Genomic DNA, 20,760 nt, shown 5'->3' on the forward strand with positions numbered 1-20,760 from the left:
GGTAGCCCACTGATATCCTTTTATTCTAAAAGAGAATGCCACTGGCATAAGCCTACCCACATTTTACACAGAAATCAGTAGAACCAATAACCCCCCTTCAGATGGGTAAATTAAATTTATGAAAGAGTGCAGAAGTAAAAGAACTTAGAATGCATTTTTCTTAACAGCACAAAAACATTTGAGTCTCCCTGTAATTGTCTACAACATCAACAGAGCACTCAGCTCTTCGTAAATGCAATTATTAGTAGAAAATAGTATTGCTAGAGTTGATCAGTTTTGTCTCATTTGGTATTTTGCTTTTTACCACTATTAAGAGTCTCATGCATTTCATTAGGGAAGAGTAACTAATAAATAAAGCTGTAATACTAATTAAAAAAAAAGCGAGTTATAGATATCTTGTGATGACAACAACATTATTACCCTTAAACCCATATGCTTACACCATACCTCTTTAACAGATGCTCCCAGCATCCTAATTCATATCTGCAGGTAAGCCTGTTACCTCTTCTTACCAGCCCGTAAGAAGAGGCAAAGGCAGAAGAGCTACCTGGGGTAGAGAAGGCAGGCTCTGCGGGATTAGAAGCAGGGCAATTACTGAAGAAAATATGTTTACCTGAACGTGTAAAAATCCAGAACTGCTGCTGAAGAGAAGTATGTATGTGTGTTTTGCAAAAAACCTCACAGACTACATACATGAAAACATACTACATTACAACATGGCTTTCAAGCCTCACACTTCAATTTATTCCTCATATTAAAAATGCATGAAAACCAACTGAAATGATGTGTATAAAAATGCAGTAAACCCAGCAGCTTGGTACACACATCTGCAAGTATTTCTCCAGCAGTTATTTGAAGTGTCTATATGACAAACACTAAGTCAAGACTTTAAAAACCAATCACAAATGTTGGTTCAATCAGTTGTCTCTAGTGGCTAAAATCAAAGGCATTTAAAGTGATGCTTTGGAATTATTCATTGCAAAACAATCCTACTCTTTCAACAGGTAACTAATAAATGATGGCTGAGAACAGGCTTGCACTACCCCTGAGGTCCAATTGTTACTCAGAACACTGCCTACTTTTGCTCCCTGGTGTTGCATTTTAACTCTAATTGCATGATCAAGCCAATAAATTGGACTCAGGGGACAAAAAACCACTACAAAAGTACCTACTCTGACAAAACCAGAGGTTGCAAGAAAATGCACTTCAAACAGAAGTAAGGCAAGACGAGACAAGCGAAGGAGAGGTATCAAGGCTTGAAAGACAGTCATTAATACTGACAGATTACTGTAATTCTGGCTGTCAAGGTGATCGATTTAAGCAGCATATGCCAATCAATACTCTCCTCATTTACTGAGCAGCATTAGATATATAGTTAGGTAAGACATCCCTAAGACAGGATTTCAAACCACACTTAACGAACATAAATAGCACAATTTATGCTTTGGAATCTTTGCTGTTTTTTTATTTGGTGTTTTTTAAATTGGGCAAACTTCAGTGTGATGTTATCCACACAAAAGTTCCTTTAGATGATTCTACTACACCACATTGCCATCATCTATACAATTACTTTACATGAGATATTTCAAACTGTACCATTTTTCTGTATAACATTAGAACATTAACCTTGAATATGAACATTCTTAAATGCAGCAGTTATTTAAGTATTGTGCATTTTGCTTTTTTTGCATTAGGGGTTTGCCATTCTGAGTACTTTAGCCATCCGTGGTTTACAAGAAACCAAATCTTCCCAGTATTTCCTCTGGAGTTTGCCTTACAACAGTCTCTTATTGTTAAAATATACTTGTGACATCAAAGGAAAATACATTAATTGGATGTATTAGTTCAGGGGAAAAATCTATAAAGGTAATAAACATACCTATTACACTCATTGCATACCTACAAGTAGACACATACATACATGCACAAGTGCACACATACACGCATGACTCTCTATATAGAGATATAAAACTTTCCTCTTATATCTAGGTCTCCTTATAATGCACAGATAAACTGTTACACATGACTCCTTGAAACTGAAATACCTGAAGAGTCCATTAAAAAAATCAGATACTCATAAATGCCTTGGAAATCTTCAGGTTTTCATGTTATACCATTGTATGCAGGCATTTAATTAATCACATTTTGAATTATTAAAAGATTAAGTGAGTTGGCAGCAGAAGTAGGATTTGGGAGAACAGCAAAACTGAGCAAGTCAAAGTACAGGAAAGACTGAACATCACATTCTCTACCTTATGATCCTTGCTTGAACTTGGAAAACAATTTCCGTTGCTAAACAGTAAAATAGATTTTAGAAATAACTCTATTTTCTTCTGGAAAAAACAGCAGGGGTCATATGATGAACTCATCCTTTAGGTAGCATCCTTTGGAAGGGGAGTACTACATAAGAGAAAAAGCATTATGGTGTCTGAACTGCGCTATTTGTGCTAACTGCACTACGAGTGCAGATCGTTTGGAATAATTGTTAACATTCCAAAATTTGTGTGCAATGTGCAAAAAGTAACACAAGTTGTTTCACATTTGGAATTCCTCTCCCACAAGGTTTCTAGTTGTTTTGTTGTATGACATAATTTTAACAAGTTGGATCACTGGAGGTCATCAGTGTTCAGTAAAGAACAGTATCTTGGTGCACCTCTTGGCATCTGGCTAACATCTGTTGTTTATTCAGGAAGTTCACGTAAAATTTTATATGAAGCCACTCTTTCTATTGTTCAAAATATTTAGTATTGATCCATTTCCTACACGTGGTAGATTCTGAATTCAGAATGTGACAAAGTACTTACTTTGAGATGCAAGCCATGAATAAAACGAGTCCTATCAGGAATTTCAATACCACTTAGTAAATAGAGAGTATTTAACAATACCCTAAATATTGGCCTCCTTATTCTACATCATAGTGATTGTTCTCAACATTCAGTCCCATTATTACACCTGCAGTTAGGAGTCTCAGAAGTTTTCCTAGTGTATGAAACGCTGGAGTGAATTCAGGAGATAAGCATGTACTTACAACCACGACCAAAGCAGTGAGAAGAAGAAACACATTAGCTCTAAGACAGAGAAGGGGGTACTGCTGCTTCATTAGCAAGACAACAACACAAGTATCACCTGCTACTGTGTGCACGTATTTGCCGCCTGTTGGTGAGGGGGTACTGCTACAAGAAAGCCAGGCCGCCCAAAGATAGCGAGGGACGGCAGAATCCTCAAACTAAAGCAAAATCCACGAATCAATGAAGAAACTCCACCCAAAAGGGCAATATTCTCTTCACGCACCTGCAGCAATGAAAATGTCAAGCATCAAGTTAAAGCAGGATACCTGCCATGCCTGACTGACGTTTGCTGATGAACTGAGTAAATTTTTAATCTTAAAATACTAAAATACCGAAACATATCGTTATAGAATTCTGAGCAAAGAATAAAAACACACAGCAGACAAAACTGTTAAAACGGTTAAAAAAAATCATATTTTCAAAATGTTTTGCTATCCGAGTTTGCTATCAGAAGTATCAAGATAACGTCAGAAAGAGGAAAGTGATTGATAGAATCTGTCAATCTCAGAAAGCTACTTCAGACCGTACAATACATGCTCAAAGTCAGGGCACAGTATAAAGGGAGATGAGCAGAATTCCCTGTATCCATGCAACCATTATTATACTATTCACACGTACTACCCATTGCCACATCGTGATTAACAGACTAGCGCAATAAGGAAAAAGTTGCAATCAGGTTACATGAAGAGGACTGAATATCCCTGCTGATTACAAATGACAGCTGATTCTTTCGGTCAGGTCTGCACTTAGAAAACGCAGTAACTCGGAGGACGGATAAGCCCTCCTTGGAAGTAGGAGGGCCAAACTCAGTGCCACTTTCTTCACATCCCATACACGAGCAAATCAACACAGTTCTACTTTTTAATTAAAGAGTTTAGGATGATCGAGCCTCACCACAAAGATCTCTAACGTGACAATGAAAATATTTAAAAAAACAATAGATAAGCACAGATGTGTGCATCACCATTAACTACACATTGAGTCAAAAGGTGCCCACCAATTATTAACACAGCACAGAGAAATGAACCACAGACCTGCAGGCACAGAGACATCCATACACTGATGTTGGCCGTGAAATTAAGAAAGCTAATACTAAAGCGTAGGGCTTGAAACATGTTCTGTTTGGCAGAAGTTTCAAGCATTCTTGTTCCCTCAAGATCCACATTAAACAGAATTTCTAACCACCATCAAAGTTCCATAAGCTAACACTGCTCCAGTATATTAGATATTCATACGTAAGCTAGCAAAAATAAATTTTGAGCAGATCACTTCAGAATTCTCTTTCACCAACACCATTATGGTCCTGGACAGGTGGGAAGCCTTGATTATCATCTTCACTTTTCCAGCTGGGGGTCTGCTTTTGGTGTACCTTCTGAAAAATACCTTTTCTGTGCCTTTTTTCTTCCCTCTTTGAACATGCTGTTTTCACTACTCTAAGCCCTCTTTTTCTTTGCTCCAGCAACACTTCAACACAAGGAAAGACTACCTTGATCAATGAGTCCTGTCTTCCACATGAGACATTAAGTCTGGTGGGGTCTCCAGAAAAGCTACTTAACCACAGATCATAAAATACTCCTGCCCCCCCTGCTTCAGTTCACAACAAACTTAAAAGCCAGGAGTGAACTGCTACAGCCATAGCTAAAATATGCCAGAGGAAAAAAAATGGGAGACAGTAAAGACAATCCTTGATGTCTTCAATTCCCTGCTATTGCAGGAACATAATTAGATTCAATTTTCAAATATTCCTAGTTAACAGACCATGTCCATGTTACAAGAAACACCCACCAGTCTTCGCCATTCTTGTATGAGGGAAATTCCTTCTTGACCTCAAATCTGGTCATGGTTTGAAAACCAAGAACATATCCATGACATTTTTAATCAAGTGTTTTTTAAGCCACTGAGAGCTAGGCCAAACTTTGAAGTTTAACTTCTTTTTTTTCTGTTTTCCACTGACAAAATTGACTCCACCATAGTCTAGTTCAAGCCAGGGAAGTTTGTAGAGTTTTTTCTTATTCTGTGCCAAGCAAACAGCTTTTAAAGAACTGCCCACACGCCCATTTTAATTTTTAAAGTATTATACAAATATGAATATAAGAACTGAATATAAGATGCTCCAAGCCAGGTGAAAAAAGAATTCCACCAAAAGCTGGCTGTGTGACAGAACTCAGAGGGTTGTAATTAATGGAGCAGGGTCAAGTTGGAGGCCTGTAACCAGCAGTGTCCCCCATGGGTCAATACTCAGCCCAGTCCTGTTCAACATATTCATCAATGACCTGGACGAGGGGACAGAGTGTATCCTCAGCAAGTTCGCTGATGATACCAAACTGGGAGGGCTGGCCGACACTCCAGAGGGCTGTGCCGCCATACAGCGTGACCTGAACAGGCTGGAGAGCTGGGCAGAGAAGAACCTAATGAGGTTCAAGAAGGGCAAATGTAGGGTCCTGCACCCGGGGAGGAAGAACCCCAGGCACCAATACAGGTTAGGGATGGATCTTCTGGAAAGCACTACTGAGGAGAAGGATCTGGGAGTCCTGGTGGATAGCAAACTTTCCATGAGCCAGCAATGTGCCCTTGTTGCCAAGAGGGCCAATGGGATCCTGGGCTGCATAGGGAAGAGTGTGGCCAGTAGGTCGAGGGAGGTCATTCTCCCCCTCTACTCTGCACTGGTGAGGCCACAACTGGAATACTGTGTCCAGTTCTGGGCTCCCCAGTTCAAGAGAGACAGGGAACTACTGGAGAGAGTCCAACATAGTGCAACTAAGATGATTAAGGGATTGGAGCATCTCCCTTACAAGGAAAGGCTCAAAGAGCTGAAGTACCTAAAGGATGGGTTGAAGGATGATGGAGCTGGACTCTTTTCAGTGGTTTCCAGTGATAGGACGAGGGGCAACGGGCACAAGCTGGAACATAACAAGTTCCATTTAAATATGAGGAGAAACTTCTTTATGGTGAGGGTGACAGAGCACTGGAACAGGCTGCCTAGGGAGGTCGTGGAGTCGCCTACTCTGGAGATTTTCAAGACCCGTCCTGATGCAGTCCTGAGTAATGTGCTCTAGGCAATCCTGCTTTATCAGGGGAGTTGGACTAGATGATCTCTAGAGGTCCCTTCCAACTCTGACAATTCTGTGATTCCGTGAACTACTTAACGAAGCGGCCTTTTAACGCCAGTGTCCAATCAGCTGGTGCTTCATAAGCTTATCAAGTGATGATACGAAACCCACTGACCAATACTATTCTATTATTAAATGCATGTAATGCTCTCTGATTATCATGCTAACCATATTAGGAGACAAATATCAACATTTTAATAGAGGCCACATTATATAACAAATGACATGCAATGCTTTCATGCATATAAGAAGTACAATTTGGAGAAATGATTTAAAAGTGAATGTACACTACACAGGTCTTAGGAATTGGCCAATTGCTAGAAATTGAGTTGGCAAGCTATGTCCAAGAAACTTACTACAACTTCCATATTCTGTAAAGAAGTTTAAAAATACGAGTTTGTGGGTTTTTTTGGTACTGAAAGTTTGTTATTTCAAAGTAAATTGTTTTCCAATTGCTCATCACTATACATCAATATAATGCTATAAGCCATCACTTTTCATGGTATAATGATGATAATACATTTTAAATTCTTTGATTAAGCCACTTGAGTAATGACAAAAAGATCGGACCTTTCCAAACATAAAAATACAATGAATCAACATCTGTCATCTACAGAAACGGCACAAACGTCATTTAATGTGATCACATCAAAGACCATCCATCATTCATCTGTAAATCCACTTCATCATATCTAATCCAAAACTCTGACTATTAACAGTCAGCCTTAGAAAAAACAGTACTTTAGCAACAGTCTACCACATGACAGATACAAGTATCTACAGCTTGGGTGGAAATTAAGCACAGAATTTCTTTCAAATTAAAATTTAAACGTACCTTTCAATTTATGAAATCAAAAAATAGTATGTTCCTGTTGATTTAACTAACAGGTATATAACAGAACTCACTCTTAAGAAGGGGAAAGGTGTAAAGTGACTGACTTACCTTATGTTTTTTTAATTTTTCACTGGTAAATCTACTCCTCCAAGAGCAGCCCTTTCAAAAAACTACAATTTTGGTTCCAACAACAGCAAAAAAAGAGATAAACTTTTCTGACATCTTTACAAGGTCACTAATATAATATTAACAACAATTTTGTATTCTGAGCTGAATAATAAAATCTGTATGACAAAAATGTAATTAATTTCTCATCTTGAAGGAAAACAGCTTTCATATCCTTCTTGGAACTGGAAAACAAAGCTAAGTCACATTAATACTGGATAAATATTAAATCTCTTTAAAGAAAGAAAGATTATTAACACCATGACATTGTGATTTTAGAAAGTCTACTCACAAAATGGTCATTAAAATAATTTTAACAAAAAGTGATAAGTACATGTTATAAAATATTAGAAACAGGCGATTTTCAGCACTAAATCTATTGTTCATAATTTTAAAAAGCTGGTCTTTGTCTGAATTGTCTTCTATAGGTTTAAGTTCCTTAAAGGCATCATCACCATAAAACACTGAAAATATTTTCCCTATGTTAATCTGACAGAAAACATGAATGTCACATCTGTAGAACTGCAAGGGAATGTATATGCCTTGGAAGCCATCTGAGTGAAAGGATACAAGTTTTGGTATAATGGGATTAATGATTTCAATGCACGGCTTGCATTTATAGCTGTTGCACGAACCATAATAGGAAGAATCTTTCCATTCACAATAGCACCATCAAAGAGTGGACCAAAAAATGGAACCTGAATAAAAAATTAAGAAATTCAACATAAAGTAAGATCTTAGCTATAACAATTAGCAATCAACATTAACAATAGAGCACTCAAATATGTAATTTTTTTTCTCCTCATGGCTAGATAATCAGAACAGTTATTGTGCTCCATGACAGACCTTTTCTCTTGTGGAAATATACAGCCATATAACTGCTTGATATCCTTGGTAACAGATAACACATCATTTGAAGAAAATTAAGCAACCATTTGAATACTGTGTCTCATCAAAGCTTAATTCCAACATTTGCTGCCAAAGTCCTACGGACAAGTCATGCATGTGAAGTTTATGAGGTTGAAAGGCTAGATGACAGTATTGTAGGTGGTAGTAAGCAAAAGGAATAATTACTCAAATTTTAAAATAATATTTATCATAGCTTTAGATACTACATCTCCTTAAGGACCAACTCAATGTGTAACTGTCATACAATTACTGGTGTAGGACCCTCATCTGACATTTTCTTTTCCTCTTCTATCCGTTTTTCTTCCTTTCTATGGTATCTATACAAATAGATTGTAAGCCCTTTACAGGAGAAATCTGTGGTGAAAGGTTGTCCTCTTTGGACCCTAAGTGTAAAGCCTCATTTGTGAGAGCTGTAGAAAACCTTGATGTTTAGTATAGGTAGCACCCAATAGGTTTACAGAACAGATGGATCTCATGTTTTGGCATTACATTTTTCTCTAATCAATCATCATTTTGCAATTAAAAAAAAAAAGAAATTAAAACTCTGTTAAGTATCTTCATTTCCTGTATGTGTGAATAAAGTTCTTAAGTTGCTAGCATAAAGCATGTGAAGAAGAGTAAAGTTTGTGAACTGGTCAGCAAAGGGAGCAGAGTATAGACTAAATATTCTTCCTGCTAAGGTGAAACCAATGCTGCAAAAGAAGTTTAGAACCCTGTATTATTTTTTGCCATCAGTCATTTAATGCAGTTTTGAGAATACTGAAATCTGATGGAAGGCACTTTTTTTTCACATAAAGGACCTCCTGTTGGAAGAACAACAATCTCCGCCCTCAGTATTTTTCTTTTTCCTTCTTAACCTGCACAATCCCAACAATGCAACTCTTTGTACTTAAAATAGTAAGAAAAAGAATATACTTATTAATTGCAAATGTAAGTAACCCAGTAATGACGAGACCATGTACTGGGTATCATTTCATGCTGCTCATCGGATAGAGGCATTCATCATATAGAGGGAATCCTATTTCCGTCATATCTTATTTACTAATATTAGTGCTTTTAGAAAGAATTTTAATATTTAAAGTACAGAAATTCATGGCAAGTGACATCACACACAGAAATTATGCAGTACAAACACTCATGAGTACTTTTACTCAGTCAGTGTTTGCTACACTAAACCACTGTTTTAAGAACAGGGCCAGCACAAACATTTGAGGCATTTGAATGAGTGTGTTCATATACCTACGAGTTGAACGGTCTTGCTTTGCTGAATTGATCTCCGAATTCTTGTGTGGAGTTTGAGGAGAAACCACAAACTAGCTTTGAGAAGAATGGGGAATACGACATCGATGGAGAAAGCTGGAGCATGATATTATTCAGCTCCCACAGTCATGTATCAAATTTGATAAAAAAGTTTGCCAAGTTTATTTTAATATTTAAATGATTACATAGGATATTCTAGCTTTGTTTCCAGTTTATGATATTAGCAGGTATGCTTGACAGGATCAGGCCTTCACAATTTCAAGTTACTGATTTTACTATGCATTGTACTCTCTGAGTTCTTCCTCTTCCTCCTACCACCACTGCAAACATCCATGTTAAAGACACATCACCTTGGATCCATCTATTGGATCTTTTAGATAAATCTATTACACCAAAATCTCAGATTCAAAACACAACTCAGTTCATATTAAACACATGAAAGAAATGCACAAGAAAAAAAACCCCTTACCTCAGGCTTTTTCATGATCTGGATACTGAACATATGGTTTTTCATAGGATAGATAACTATAAGAACATCACCAAATTCTGTTGGAATTATTCCTCTTCTATAATCTCGAGTATGCTCTGACCAGACAATGTGTACTTCATCATTTCCTAAATGTCTTAGCTGGAAAAGCAGGGATAAAACCCCATCAATTTACATATATTCTACAGCCATACAGCTACACTAAGTGCTCATATTTCAAAAGGAGAAACCCACTAAAAAGAAATAAAAAATAAAATAAAATAACCAAGTTCCACTATAGTTCTCTTACGATTTCAATGACAATATTAGTTCACAGTATTGGTTTATGCTATACATTTTTATACATTGGTACCAATGTCTATTTAACTTAACAGATATGTCAGTATTTATTTTCTACCGAAAGCTAAAATTTTGTGTATATTATCTCAAGAATGCAGAGAGATTCGATCTGATTTACTAAAATGCTTTCAAGATTGCCATCATTGACAGGCAGCGAATTACTAAATTCTATATGAATTTTTAAAGAATACGAATGAACATCCATTTAAAAGCTACATATCTGAGCAGTCTTCAACCTCATCATTCTAGCCAAAACCCACACTGGCTACTACAAATAAAAGCTTTTAAAGGAGAAGAGCTACTGCATTTTCCACAGTCCCTAGATTAACTAAACTAAATGCTCATTTCTCATGAAACCTGTATACCTTTGTAAAAATAACTTGCTCTGGTCCCCTAAAAACCCCAAATGGCTTTTGATTTGGTTCAGAATGGCCAAATGAGTCCCTCAAAATCCATGCTGTATCTTCACTTGTAATCATATAACCAGATTAAGGAATATCTTGAACATTTTGGAATTATCTGCACTGAAGCTCCAAAATGCTCCTTCTGCTAAACATCACCATCTGACAATCAAATGTTAACATCATGGAGAGAGGCTTTACGTACACTGATCAGAGACATTCAGATTATTAAGCATGAGTTTCTTTCCAGTAAGGGCTATTTCTGAAAATTCAAGCTGGAATCTCATTCTTTCCTCCTTGTACATCGCCAATCACAGCTGACAATTGTCTTCACCCACAGTTGTCAGTTTGTTTGCACAGCTTCAGGTAGGTAGAATTTGTCAAACAATTGCCTTGATGTTATTCAAAGGACAGCACTGTGAACTGCTGTTAACAGGTAACATGCAGATACTTATCTGAGCACTTACAAGAAGTTGTTGTATACAAAAAGGCAACAATTTTCTGTAATCATTTTTAGAACATAACTGCACTTTAAATAAAAGCAAAACATATATACAGTCATCAGAGAAATTTCATTGCAAGTATTCACTTGTTTATATTGCAAAACCTCCTGGAATGTTACCTTCGTCTTATCTGAAAGCTTATATTGGTTGTCAACAGCAGACTTTAAAAAAAAAAAAAAAAAAGGAAAAAAAGCAGCCACCTCTGCTCCTCTTTCCTGGCTTTAAACTGTATCAGACTGAAAAAAAGGGTTGCATTTCTAAAAGAAAAGGATTTTCTTCAGTGTTGGAGTGGGCAAAGGACAGATGGCATCAATACCCTACATCCTGCCTGATGCTCAACAAGTCATTTGTTTTGCCTGGACCAGATCATAGATACAACTAATCTCCAAGGACTGCAGCTCTTTTGAAGTGAGCCGCTCCTGCCCCTTTTGTAGATGGCTGAATTATTTTGAACAACACTAAGTTAGGGATGCTTTTGTGCCAACAGCAAACCCAGCCCAACAAAAGAATTGGTTATAACAACATTCACTATGCTGAGTTTTATTAGACTACATCAGAACAAAACCAGGCAGCAACCTGAATGACTGATGTGCAACATGCAAACACCAGCTGCAAAAACCTTAGATGACACTTGGCAGTGATGAAAACGTTGTAAAAGACAACTAACTGTGGAACTGTTCTGAGGGCCTGAATCTCTTCCTACCTTCCTAGATGAAGTCACAAACTGTTGAAATACGACAACAGAAGGGCTTGAGGGACTGATGGCCCTGCACTTCAAAGCAAGAGAAAAGCTCAGGAAGGATGAGGCTGCTTACCCGAAGAAGCAGCAAGAGGCAAATCAGTTTAGATATGAAATCTTGTGGAACATGAAAAAACTACAGGACCCTAGACTGAGGGGTGGCCATCTGGTGCACTGACTGAACTGAACTCATTGAACTGACTGCCAAAAAGAAGAACTAGGACCGATATGCCCATCACTGCACTGCACTGTTCCTAATTCAGTGATATTGAACTACTTACTACAAGAATTAGCCCTCCTTTACTTACTGTCTTTAGAAAAACAACAATCTCCTACACTGTTAGAAACAAGGGATGGTGACAGCGTACATGCTAAACTGGCTTTAAAATCCGAAACATATAGATGCAGCATCCTGAGGACATCACTGCCTCTGAATTTCGTCTATCAAAGGTTGTCCCTGTTTACCTGTTACCGATACCTGCAGCTAATCAGACAGGACACCAGCTCTTGCACTTTTACGAAAGCTACCCAGAGCATTGCTTGTGATATGTGCTTTCCTATCAGACTGCCAGAGACTTTGGTTTGATAAAAGTGTATTGTGTGGTTACTTCAGAAGGAGGAGTACTGATAAAGGACACATATTTTTGGATGCAAAGTGTACTGAAGCTATTAGTGACTCTAATTTCTAACTTTGCTATATACCCCCACAGAGGTGGGAGGATATATTTCAGGCTAAAAACACTAACTTCTTCAGAGGAAAAGCAAAATAAATCAGATTATTCCAGTGAGTTCCAAGTCCTGCCAGGTGTGTTGCACCTCATGATTACTACCAGGAATGATTTAACAAAGATCCAGTTTGAGTAAAGTGTACAATGGCATCTCTGTGACATATAACGGATTGAGAGTCAAAAATCAGATGGTGCAAGTAGGTGGATGATGGTATAAAGCATGAATGCTGGTTTATAACAAGATGTAAAGTACTCAAGATCAAAACTATGGTCAATATCTTGTTTCCATTATAGGATGTAGAAGACTGACAAAAATAATAGACAAGTAATCACGATTGGGTGTTGCTAATTTCATCTTTATGTTTGGAGAAGAATTAAATTCTGGGTAAGTCATTCTGTTCCTTTTTCATGAGTAGATCAGAAGAAGCTCTGACACTAACATACTGCTTCCTATTGCTTCTTTCAGATGTCCTCAGCTTGGTCAGCAAGCAAAGCTTATGAGAACGCTTGAACGGTGGTAACTTGACTGATCTACAACACTTGATTCATGGAAGAGATCCAATATCCGAAATTGTCTTGCAAAGCTTTCCAAGGTCTGCTAGGTTTTGCATAAACTTTTAGAAAGAAGAATTTCAGTTTTTCTTCCTCAATTTTCAGTTCCCTATCAAAGGACCTTGAAATTGAGCAGTGGTCCACAACAAAGCTCTTCTGCAAGCTCAGCAAATGTCTGGAGAATCCATCCTTCACTGTAATTATTACACCACAGGAGAGCCAGAGCCTGACCTCTTTCAACTCTAATCTGGATTCTTTATGTCTTTGTATTGAATGGGAAGCAGCCATTCAGTGTCCTGGACACAAGTGGTACAAAGATACTGAGCTACAACCACCTCTGCTCACTGAAACCTAAAGGACAGGCAGCAACATGTGTTCCCAAGAAGATGTCCCAGTGTTATATAACAGAATCAGGTTGGTGCACACAGACTGTACAGGTACCAAGACTGAAATCTTTGTTAATGGTTACTCAAAATTCACCTCAAAATTCACCACCACTTGTGTAAGTCAACTATATCTTCACAGTCATTTCCTGACCTTATCTTCCTAAATTTACAACTTTGTATGTGCATAAACCACAGTAAGCAAAACATAGTGCAAATCCTTATTAGAGAAGGCACAGCAATAATATAAATAATAAAAATCTCTAATGTTATACTTCAAGTAGCCATTAATATACTATAGCTGAAACACCTGGAACTACAGATTACACACCAATATTCTAAAATGCTAAATACTGCGTAAACACAGATCAAACTGCTCTAGAGTTTACTATCTAAGCATAAGACAGGACACAAAATGAAGACAGACAAATGCAAAGAAACTGTAAAAAGGTGTTAAATATTAGAAAAATGTCTTTCATAGCAGCATTCTTCAGGAATGAAGGCCAGAGAAAGGAAGGTTCAGCAGTCAAAACAACAGTTTAGGACATAGTGGATAAATTTTAACTGTGTGTATGGAAAGGCTATGTTGTAAGAAATGTTACATAAAAAAAAGAACAGTCTTAAGTACAGACTGAATGTAAGAATCCAGAAAATGGACCAAATTAAAGATGATTTCAGGCTATGGGCAAAAGTGACAGACACAATGCTCATGTTATCTGTGGTGATCCAGAAAGGTGGCAATGAGAAAGAGATTAAGAGGTCTGTTTTAGCCATTTTGAACCTGAGCTGTCGGGAACACAGCCCTGAGGAGATGTCAGAGACAAACAGATTTTTTTAGGCTCGCTTTGAAACTCTACTCCATTAAAACAAATATATAAAAATGACCTACTGTTAGGTTACCTGAAATTTCAAATTTAACTCAAAATACTTTAAAATATTCTTACTCTATAGCCATCATCATGTGTCAGCTCTCCTAATACATTTATGTTAACTGAATACAAAAGAAACGTGAAATAAATATAACCAGGAGGGATGATCAAATCTAATTTTGATACATTAGTGTCATATGCTGTACATGTTACAATAGCAGCCAGACTTAATACTAAGCTGCAGGCTATACTGAAATTTCCAAATGGCAGATTGTTCTAAGTGATACCAAGTATAATTGAAGTAATAAACGATAGTAAAAGCAAAGCACACTGTCAGGAAGAATTTAAGTATTTACTTTTTAAAATTAAATGAGTTAGGTTTGGAAAGGCAAGACAAGTGAAATAATGCAGGGCTCAATTTACAGAAAATTCCTTTTATTTATCTGTTGCATTAACCCTTGAACTCTTGCCAAAATTACTGTAATTTCTAATACCCACTTACCTAAAGGAGGGAGAAAAAAGGCTATTATATTTTCTTATGACAACAGCTAGCTTCAACTTTTTTCGTCCTCAAAAATGAAAATGTTCATTATAAAAAGAACAAAAGGAGCAGAAACATCTGAAACAATGGCTTACTGCACTACTTTGGCCCATTAAATGCAAGCAGCATTGCTGTCTACAGTGTATATACACTTTGGTTGAATTTTTTGCAAAACTTTGTCTCAACATCTATGGTGTGTTCAGTTGCGGTTTTTTTAAGCAATGTGTGTACTTAATTGTAACTCTCCCCAAAAATTCTACAAATAATTTACATCTATAAACCTTCAAGCTCTCAATACATGTTAACATCACAATAAAAAAAACTAGCTATAAATCTTCTATGTGATTAGGACCATGTCACACAACCTAGAAGAATGTAATACACCCAAAGTCCACAATGAATTAGTATTCTAATCATTAATACCATTGCTACTTTTTATTTACATATCTTGTGTATAATTTTCTCCCCTACAATGCCTTCACTCTTTTATCAGGCTAAGGGAGGAGGAGCTGGGCAGATGATAAGCTGTAGAGGCATATACGTGAGCTTTCTCACTCTGAACGGAGAGTCTTCACAGTTTCATTTAATCCTAATATTTTCTTTGCAAGTTTGTTCTTGTAAATGTAGTGTAAATACTTTTTACTCTAATCTTTAATTCTAAGAAAAACAAAATTAATTGCATTATGAGCATTAAATCTTTAATTTACTATTTGCAAATTAAATATCTATTTTATATGAGCATTTCAATGTTAAGTTCCTTTACACATTCAGAAGATTTCCATCTGTTCTCCCTGAATTTGCATCTTTTCTTGCTCTTTTTCATGTCTCCAGAAATAAATGCTTCAGAGGTATCCAAGTCACTTAAAAGTTTTATTTACTACTCTGTAACACTGATGGAAAATAAGTTTAAAATTGGCTTAGCCTCTGAAACAGCAGAATCTTGATTTTGCAGTGGTTGGACTGGCAGGAAGAAGTTTTGTTTTAATTTAATTTAATTTCCATTTATAAGATGAACCTATCATGCACCTCTAGGCACATTTACAATATAAAAAACAGCAGCAGTTCTAAGCCAACTACTGCAAGTTTGCTTGTTTTTCTCCCACTGAATGAAACAGACAAAGAAAGCACATGAAAGACCTGTGCAGAAGCACAAAACTCAAGTTTCTCTGGAGGTCATGAACAGCGCATGCACTCATAACAATGACAATTGTTAGCACACACACAGCTTTCAAATGATTTTGAGGTCCCCTATAGTGTGTGTGAGCTGGACGGCATCTCATAAAACACAGTCCTTTTGCTGATGTGTTCACTCTAAGTAGCACGAATAATTGCAGAACTAGGAAAAGAATGTTTTCCTACTCGTGTCTCCTGATACCACTTGCTCATTTCTCCCAAGATGCACACTTCAGTTGATGCTTTTCTCAAGTTTGGGATGACTTTCATAGCATCTCTCTCTGGTGCAGGTTCCGTGATGTCTAACGCGTCATCCCATGCATTCTCTACCTGCTGAGCAGGAGCACTAACAGTCTCTCTCACGTTATCTCCTTTACTTAGCCTATCTTCATTAAACATAACACCTATGAAACACGTCACTAGTGGGGCAAGCTGGAGTTGTTATAAAGTCCAGCTGACACCATTTTCACAAGCTAAATCATAGAAGGCCTGGACGAGCACTGAACCTTCCCTGGCAGGAACAGCTATATGGAGATTCAGGGAGCTCCTGGAATGAGATCTTGCCTGTGTGTTCTGCTGGACTCCACAGCATTTGCAAATTATTTATTATTAATTAATTTTCACTGTGACCTATCTTCCCCATTGTCAACACTTTTTAATGCTCTAATTCAAACAGATTCTAAACAAACATTGTAAGGATAATTACAAGCTGTGTTTCAGAAAACTAAGTTTCTGTTTAAAAAATACAGAAGCCAGTCAACTTAGAAAAATATGTATGTACGCACACACACTGTTCTATACTAGAACAATAGCAACAATCTTATTTTAAAGTCAGTTATTTTTGCTATTAAACAACTTTTATAAATCATTTAACAACCTAAGTATTACCCTAGCTCTACTTCAGGAAATAAAGAACAGAAAGGACCTAGCACTATAAGCATACAAGACAAAACATTTTTTAATATAAAAAACCCCCCACAAACCACCAAACAAACCAACCAAGATGCGACAGTGAGAAGTTAGATCTCATAGTCAGTCTATAATTATAACAATAATATTTTTTTCTTCAAGTTGAACACAAAGAACAAAAAAGTCATTAATAATTGAAGCTTGCCAGAGGCATGGCTATTTCTCTCTTTACTAACTGTCTACTCTCTAATTTAATTACAAGTATTAAACTCCATGCTGAGGTCAACCAGCTTCAGTTCCTCCGATATTACACTTCAACCAGTGCTCATTAACGTGTCTACTGAATGGATTAGCACATCTGAAGATGTATGTACGCAGGACGGGGGACAGTCTAATGATAGCCAATTGCTCATTTGTAATAGGACACATTTTTGAGACTGTAACTTATTATCAGTAACGTGGAATTTATTAAATTCTAAAGAAAAAAATACCAATACAGAAAACCATTTTTTCTTTAATGTGGCTATGAGAGATTCTATCGCTGTTGAGCATTTCTGCCTTCTTATATACACATCTGCACATATCTTATCTATATACAATAAACACTGTTGAATTCTTAATATTTTTAACTTTTTTTGGAAGGGAATATTATGTTAATAGACAGCACATGACCCTTAAGTGAATAAAACCTCATCCTAGAAAGTACTCACCATATATTTATTAACTGGCATTTAAAGTCTCAAAGCATTACAACATCATGAAGATGTAATGCTTTTTCTTCTACACAAACCATTACCTCCCTTCACTTTTCACCACTATACATGTGATACTGCCAACATTTGCAATGATGGCAAAAATCACCAGTATGGCAAAATTAGAAATTGGTAGAGAATACTTATATGGCTTAACCTACTTCATTAAAATACCAACTATTAGCAGATAAAGGTACTACGGTATTTATTTATTTTTTTTTAGAAAAAGTTACCTGATTTTCTTTGACTAATTTCTCTGGATTTATTACCAAAACAAAACATGTTATTCAGAAACACCTACCTTTTTTGTTAGAGAGTCATCTGAATCAGAAGGCATTCTTGTTGACACATGGAACATCACTTCTACTGTCGAGGTAGCAAAATATGGAGTAGTCAATCCAGTGCTTTTGTTTTTTTGCAGTCCTCCCATAAAGCCACAATGGTTTGTGAGATTTACCTAGAAGTAAAACCCAGCAAGCATTAGGAGAAAAAAAACAAAACCAGTTGATAAATGCCTTTTTTTTTTTTTCCACAGAATTTTTTAAAAATGCATTTTCAACTGAATTTTGAAAAGTGAAGGCTCTTTTCACAACAGTGCAGTTATGCTTATCTAAAAGAGCTCAGATTTGCTGCCTACACTGAGAATAATCAACTGCAGTGCAGTGGCATTCTATACTCTGAGATCACCACAGACGCTGCCAGGAAGACGAGGTGAGAAAGGGAAAGGTTGTGCAAATGAGTATTCAGTGCACTATTCCCTGATCAGTTCACTGGAGTAATTTCCTTGTGCTTTTTGGATTTTTTAAAATTCTGTGATCATCAGCTCTGATCTGAGCTCTGAAGAAACCCTGCATGACAGCAAGACACTTTTAATTTGTCTTGTTTCCTTCCATATCTTTTCCTGAGAAATTTTCATTCTCTGAATATGAAAAAAAAAAAAATAATCACAGGAGACTAACTGATGATTCATAAATAAGTTTGTAAGTCTTAGTTCTATGGGGAATAGTTTTGACACTGAAATAAATAAGTATGCTTAACGTGCTATTTCACTTTTACAGCAGTGCTTAAAGAAAACTATATCTCAGATGGGATATATTTGCTTTTATGTTAACATGGAATATTAATCCAAATTAGCAATTCTTTAATCTAGCTAATAAAGGCTAAAAGAATTAACCCACTAAAGAAGGATATCTGAAAACACTAATGTGATTTTTTTGTCTCCTGAAGAATCAGGAATGTGGGAAATAAACATCTATGTCTGTGACAGCCAGTAAACTTCTAGCAGTTTTCCTCTGTTCCTGTGGAAAAGTCATATCCGTTATTGACACTGCTAATCTAGTAGTGCTGCTCTATACCTAAGGAGTAAGAAAAAGAACAAGATGGACACTCATGGGGACACTCCTGATGAACACAAGTCACCAGAGGAACAGAAAACCTGCAGATGCTTATGCAGCCAGCCAGGAGCAGGAGTGATTCCTGTACTTCTGCGCGACAGTGCCGAGCTGAACTTTACAATGGAAGTTAATTCTGCGTGGTCAGAAAGAAAGGATGCAAAAAAGGAAATCCTTGTAACAGTATCTAACTAGTGACTGAAAAGTTGCAGGTCCATGTAGATGATGGGGTACATCACAGTATTTCTTTCTGCCAGAAGAGACAAGGCATGGAGTGCGTGAATGGATACGTGCCTGCAGGGGGAGGCAGGAAGAAAGGAGCACGACAGAAGCCCACGTTTGTATTTTTCGGATTCCCAGATTTGAACAAATCTCAAATTTCAACGGATTTAACACTTCACAGGCCTACAGGCAAATCAAGATGCCTCCTGATCAGTCCATGAAAACCAAGTACAGGACTGCACATTAAAGAATCATCTCTGCCCGCACAAACTTTCTTAAATTGAAAGAGCTTAAAATTAAATAGCTAGTATTGATAATGAATTAAAACCAGAATTCCTTTCTACATCCTACTTGCAAAACAGTGTATTTCAGTACTTGTAAGTAATGCTAAAGAGACAAAGACTTAGAATATCTGAAGGGATCTGTAATTTTCTCTGCAAACAAACTTAGAAAAAAAAACGTTTTAATAAATACCTCCCAGCCAAGACCAGCTACAAAATCCTCATAGGCTTGACTTCCTCCAGTATTAGTAAGAATGGAGTGTTTATCTTCTTGTCCCTCAGCAACATAAAACACTGCGATCTTGTGTGTCTCTCGGCTGCAAAACAGCGGATGGTCACTGCATGATAGTGCCTTGACTAATACAAAACCAAAATGTGCAAACAGTACACACAGAGCATAGCTTTTTAAACACTGAAGAAAGATAGCCGAAGTAAAGTACAACTATATGGCTTCTTTCTGAATACCTTCTATATTTCCATATTCCCATTCTCTCTTTTCTAGTCTGATCTTCTCTAGACCCTAAAGTTTTACTATACACGAACAGCATTTACCCTTTTCATCACTTCTGAGATGCAGGGTGGTGCCGGCAGTACCAATTGCTGATGGAATTAGCTGGGCTTCTCCAATGAGCAAATCCTGTAACACAGGCATTATCGACACTGTACTGCCCATTAGCATCAGTGCCCTGTGAAAGCTGTAGCAAATACATCTTATGCAGCTGAATGAAGAATCTTTAAGCACTACAGCAATGTCTTCTGTTCACAGCTTGCTGTGAGACACTGGAGGAACTGAAGGTGATTTCTCACACTTCTAAAACCTCCACTGGATTTTATTTCAATTTCTACAAAAACTATTCAAAGTTTTTAATTCTGTGCTACAGCTCCAACTATAATTCCCTGTCTTCAAATACTAACAGCACTGGAAAGCAGCTGAACCATTAGCCAAAGCCTACAATGTGGAGACTTTGATATATCAAAGTTTTAAAACTATTCCATGTTATGCACGCAAATGTTCATAATTTTAAGTGATTTTGAAGTTTGTTCCATCTCATGATATTCTACTTGTAGAGTTTCACTATACAAATAACACCAATTTAACTTCAATATACATGAATAATTTACAAAAATATTTTAAAAATTAGT

The 20,760-nt window shown here is 36.9% G+C and overlaps 1 protein-coding gene across 5 annotated transcripts in view; it reads right to left on the reverse strand.

Annotated features, from left to right (window-relative positions):
• Nucleotides 1-20,760, reverse strand: part of RALGAPA1 (Ral GTPase activating protein catalytic subunit alpha 1) — a 127,340-nt gene that overhangs the window by 22,236 nt on the left and 84,344 nt on the right. For all 5 annotated transcript variants that reach the window (XM_074148830.1, XM_074148829.1, XM_074148828.1 and 2 more), the window contains 4 exons: nucleotides 19,811-19,934; nucleotides 18,025-18,180; nucleotides 9,817-9,975; nucleotides 7,749-7,876 (listed from right to left, as the gene is read on the reverse strand). In XM_074148830.1, the coding sequence (XP_074004931.1) occupies nucleotides 7,749-7,876; nucleotides 9,817-9,975; nucleotides 18,025-18,180; nucleotides 19,811-19,934 (567 nt within the window). The remainder of the gene's footprint in view (nucleotides 1-7,748; nucleotides 7,877-9,816; nucleotides 9,976-18,024; nucleotides 18,181-19,810; nucleotides 19,935-20,760) is intronic.

Source organism: Numenius arquata, chromosome 6 (assembly GCF_964106895.1).
Source record: "Numenius arquata chromosome 6, bNumArq3.hap1.1, whole genome shotgun sequence".
NCBI lineage: Eukaryota > Metazoa > Chordata > Aves > Charadriiformes > Scolopacidae > Numenius > Numenius arquata.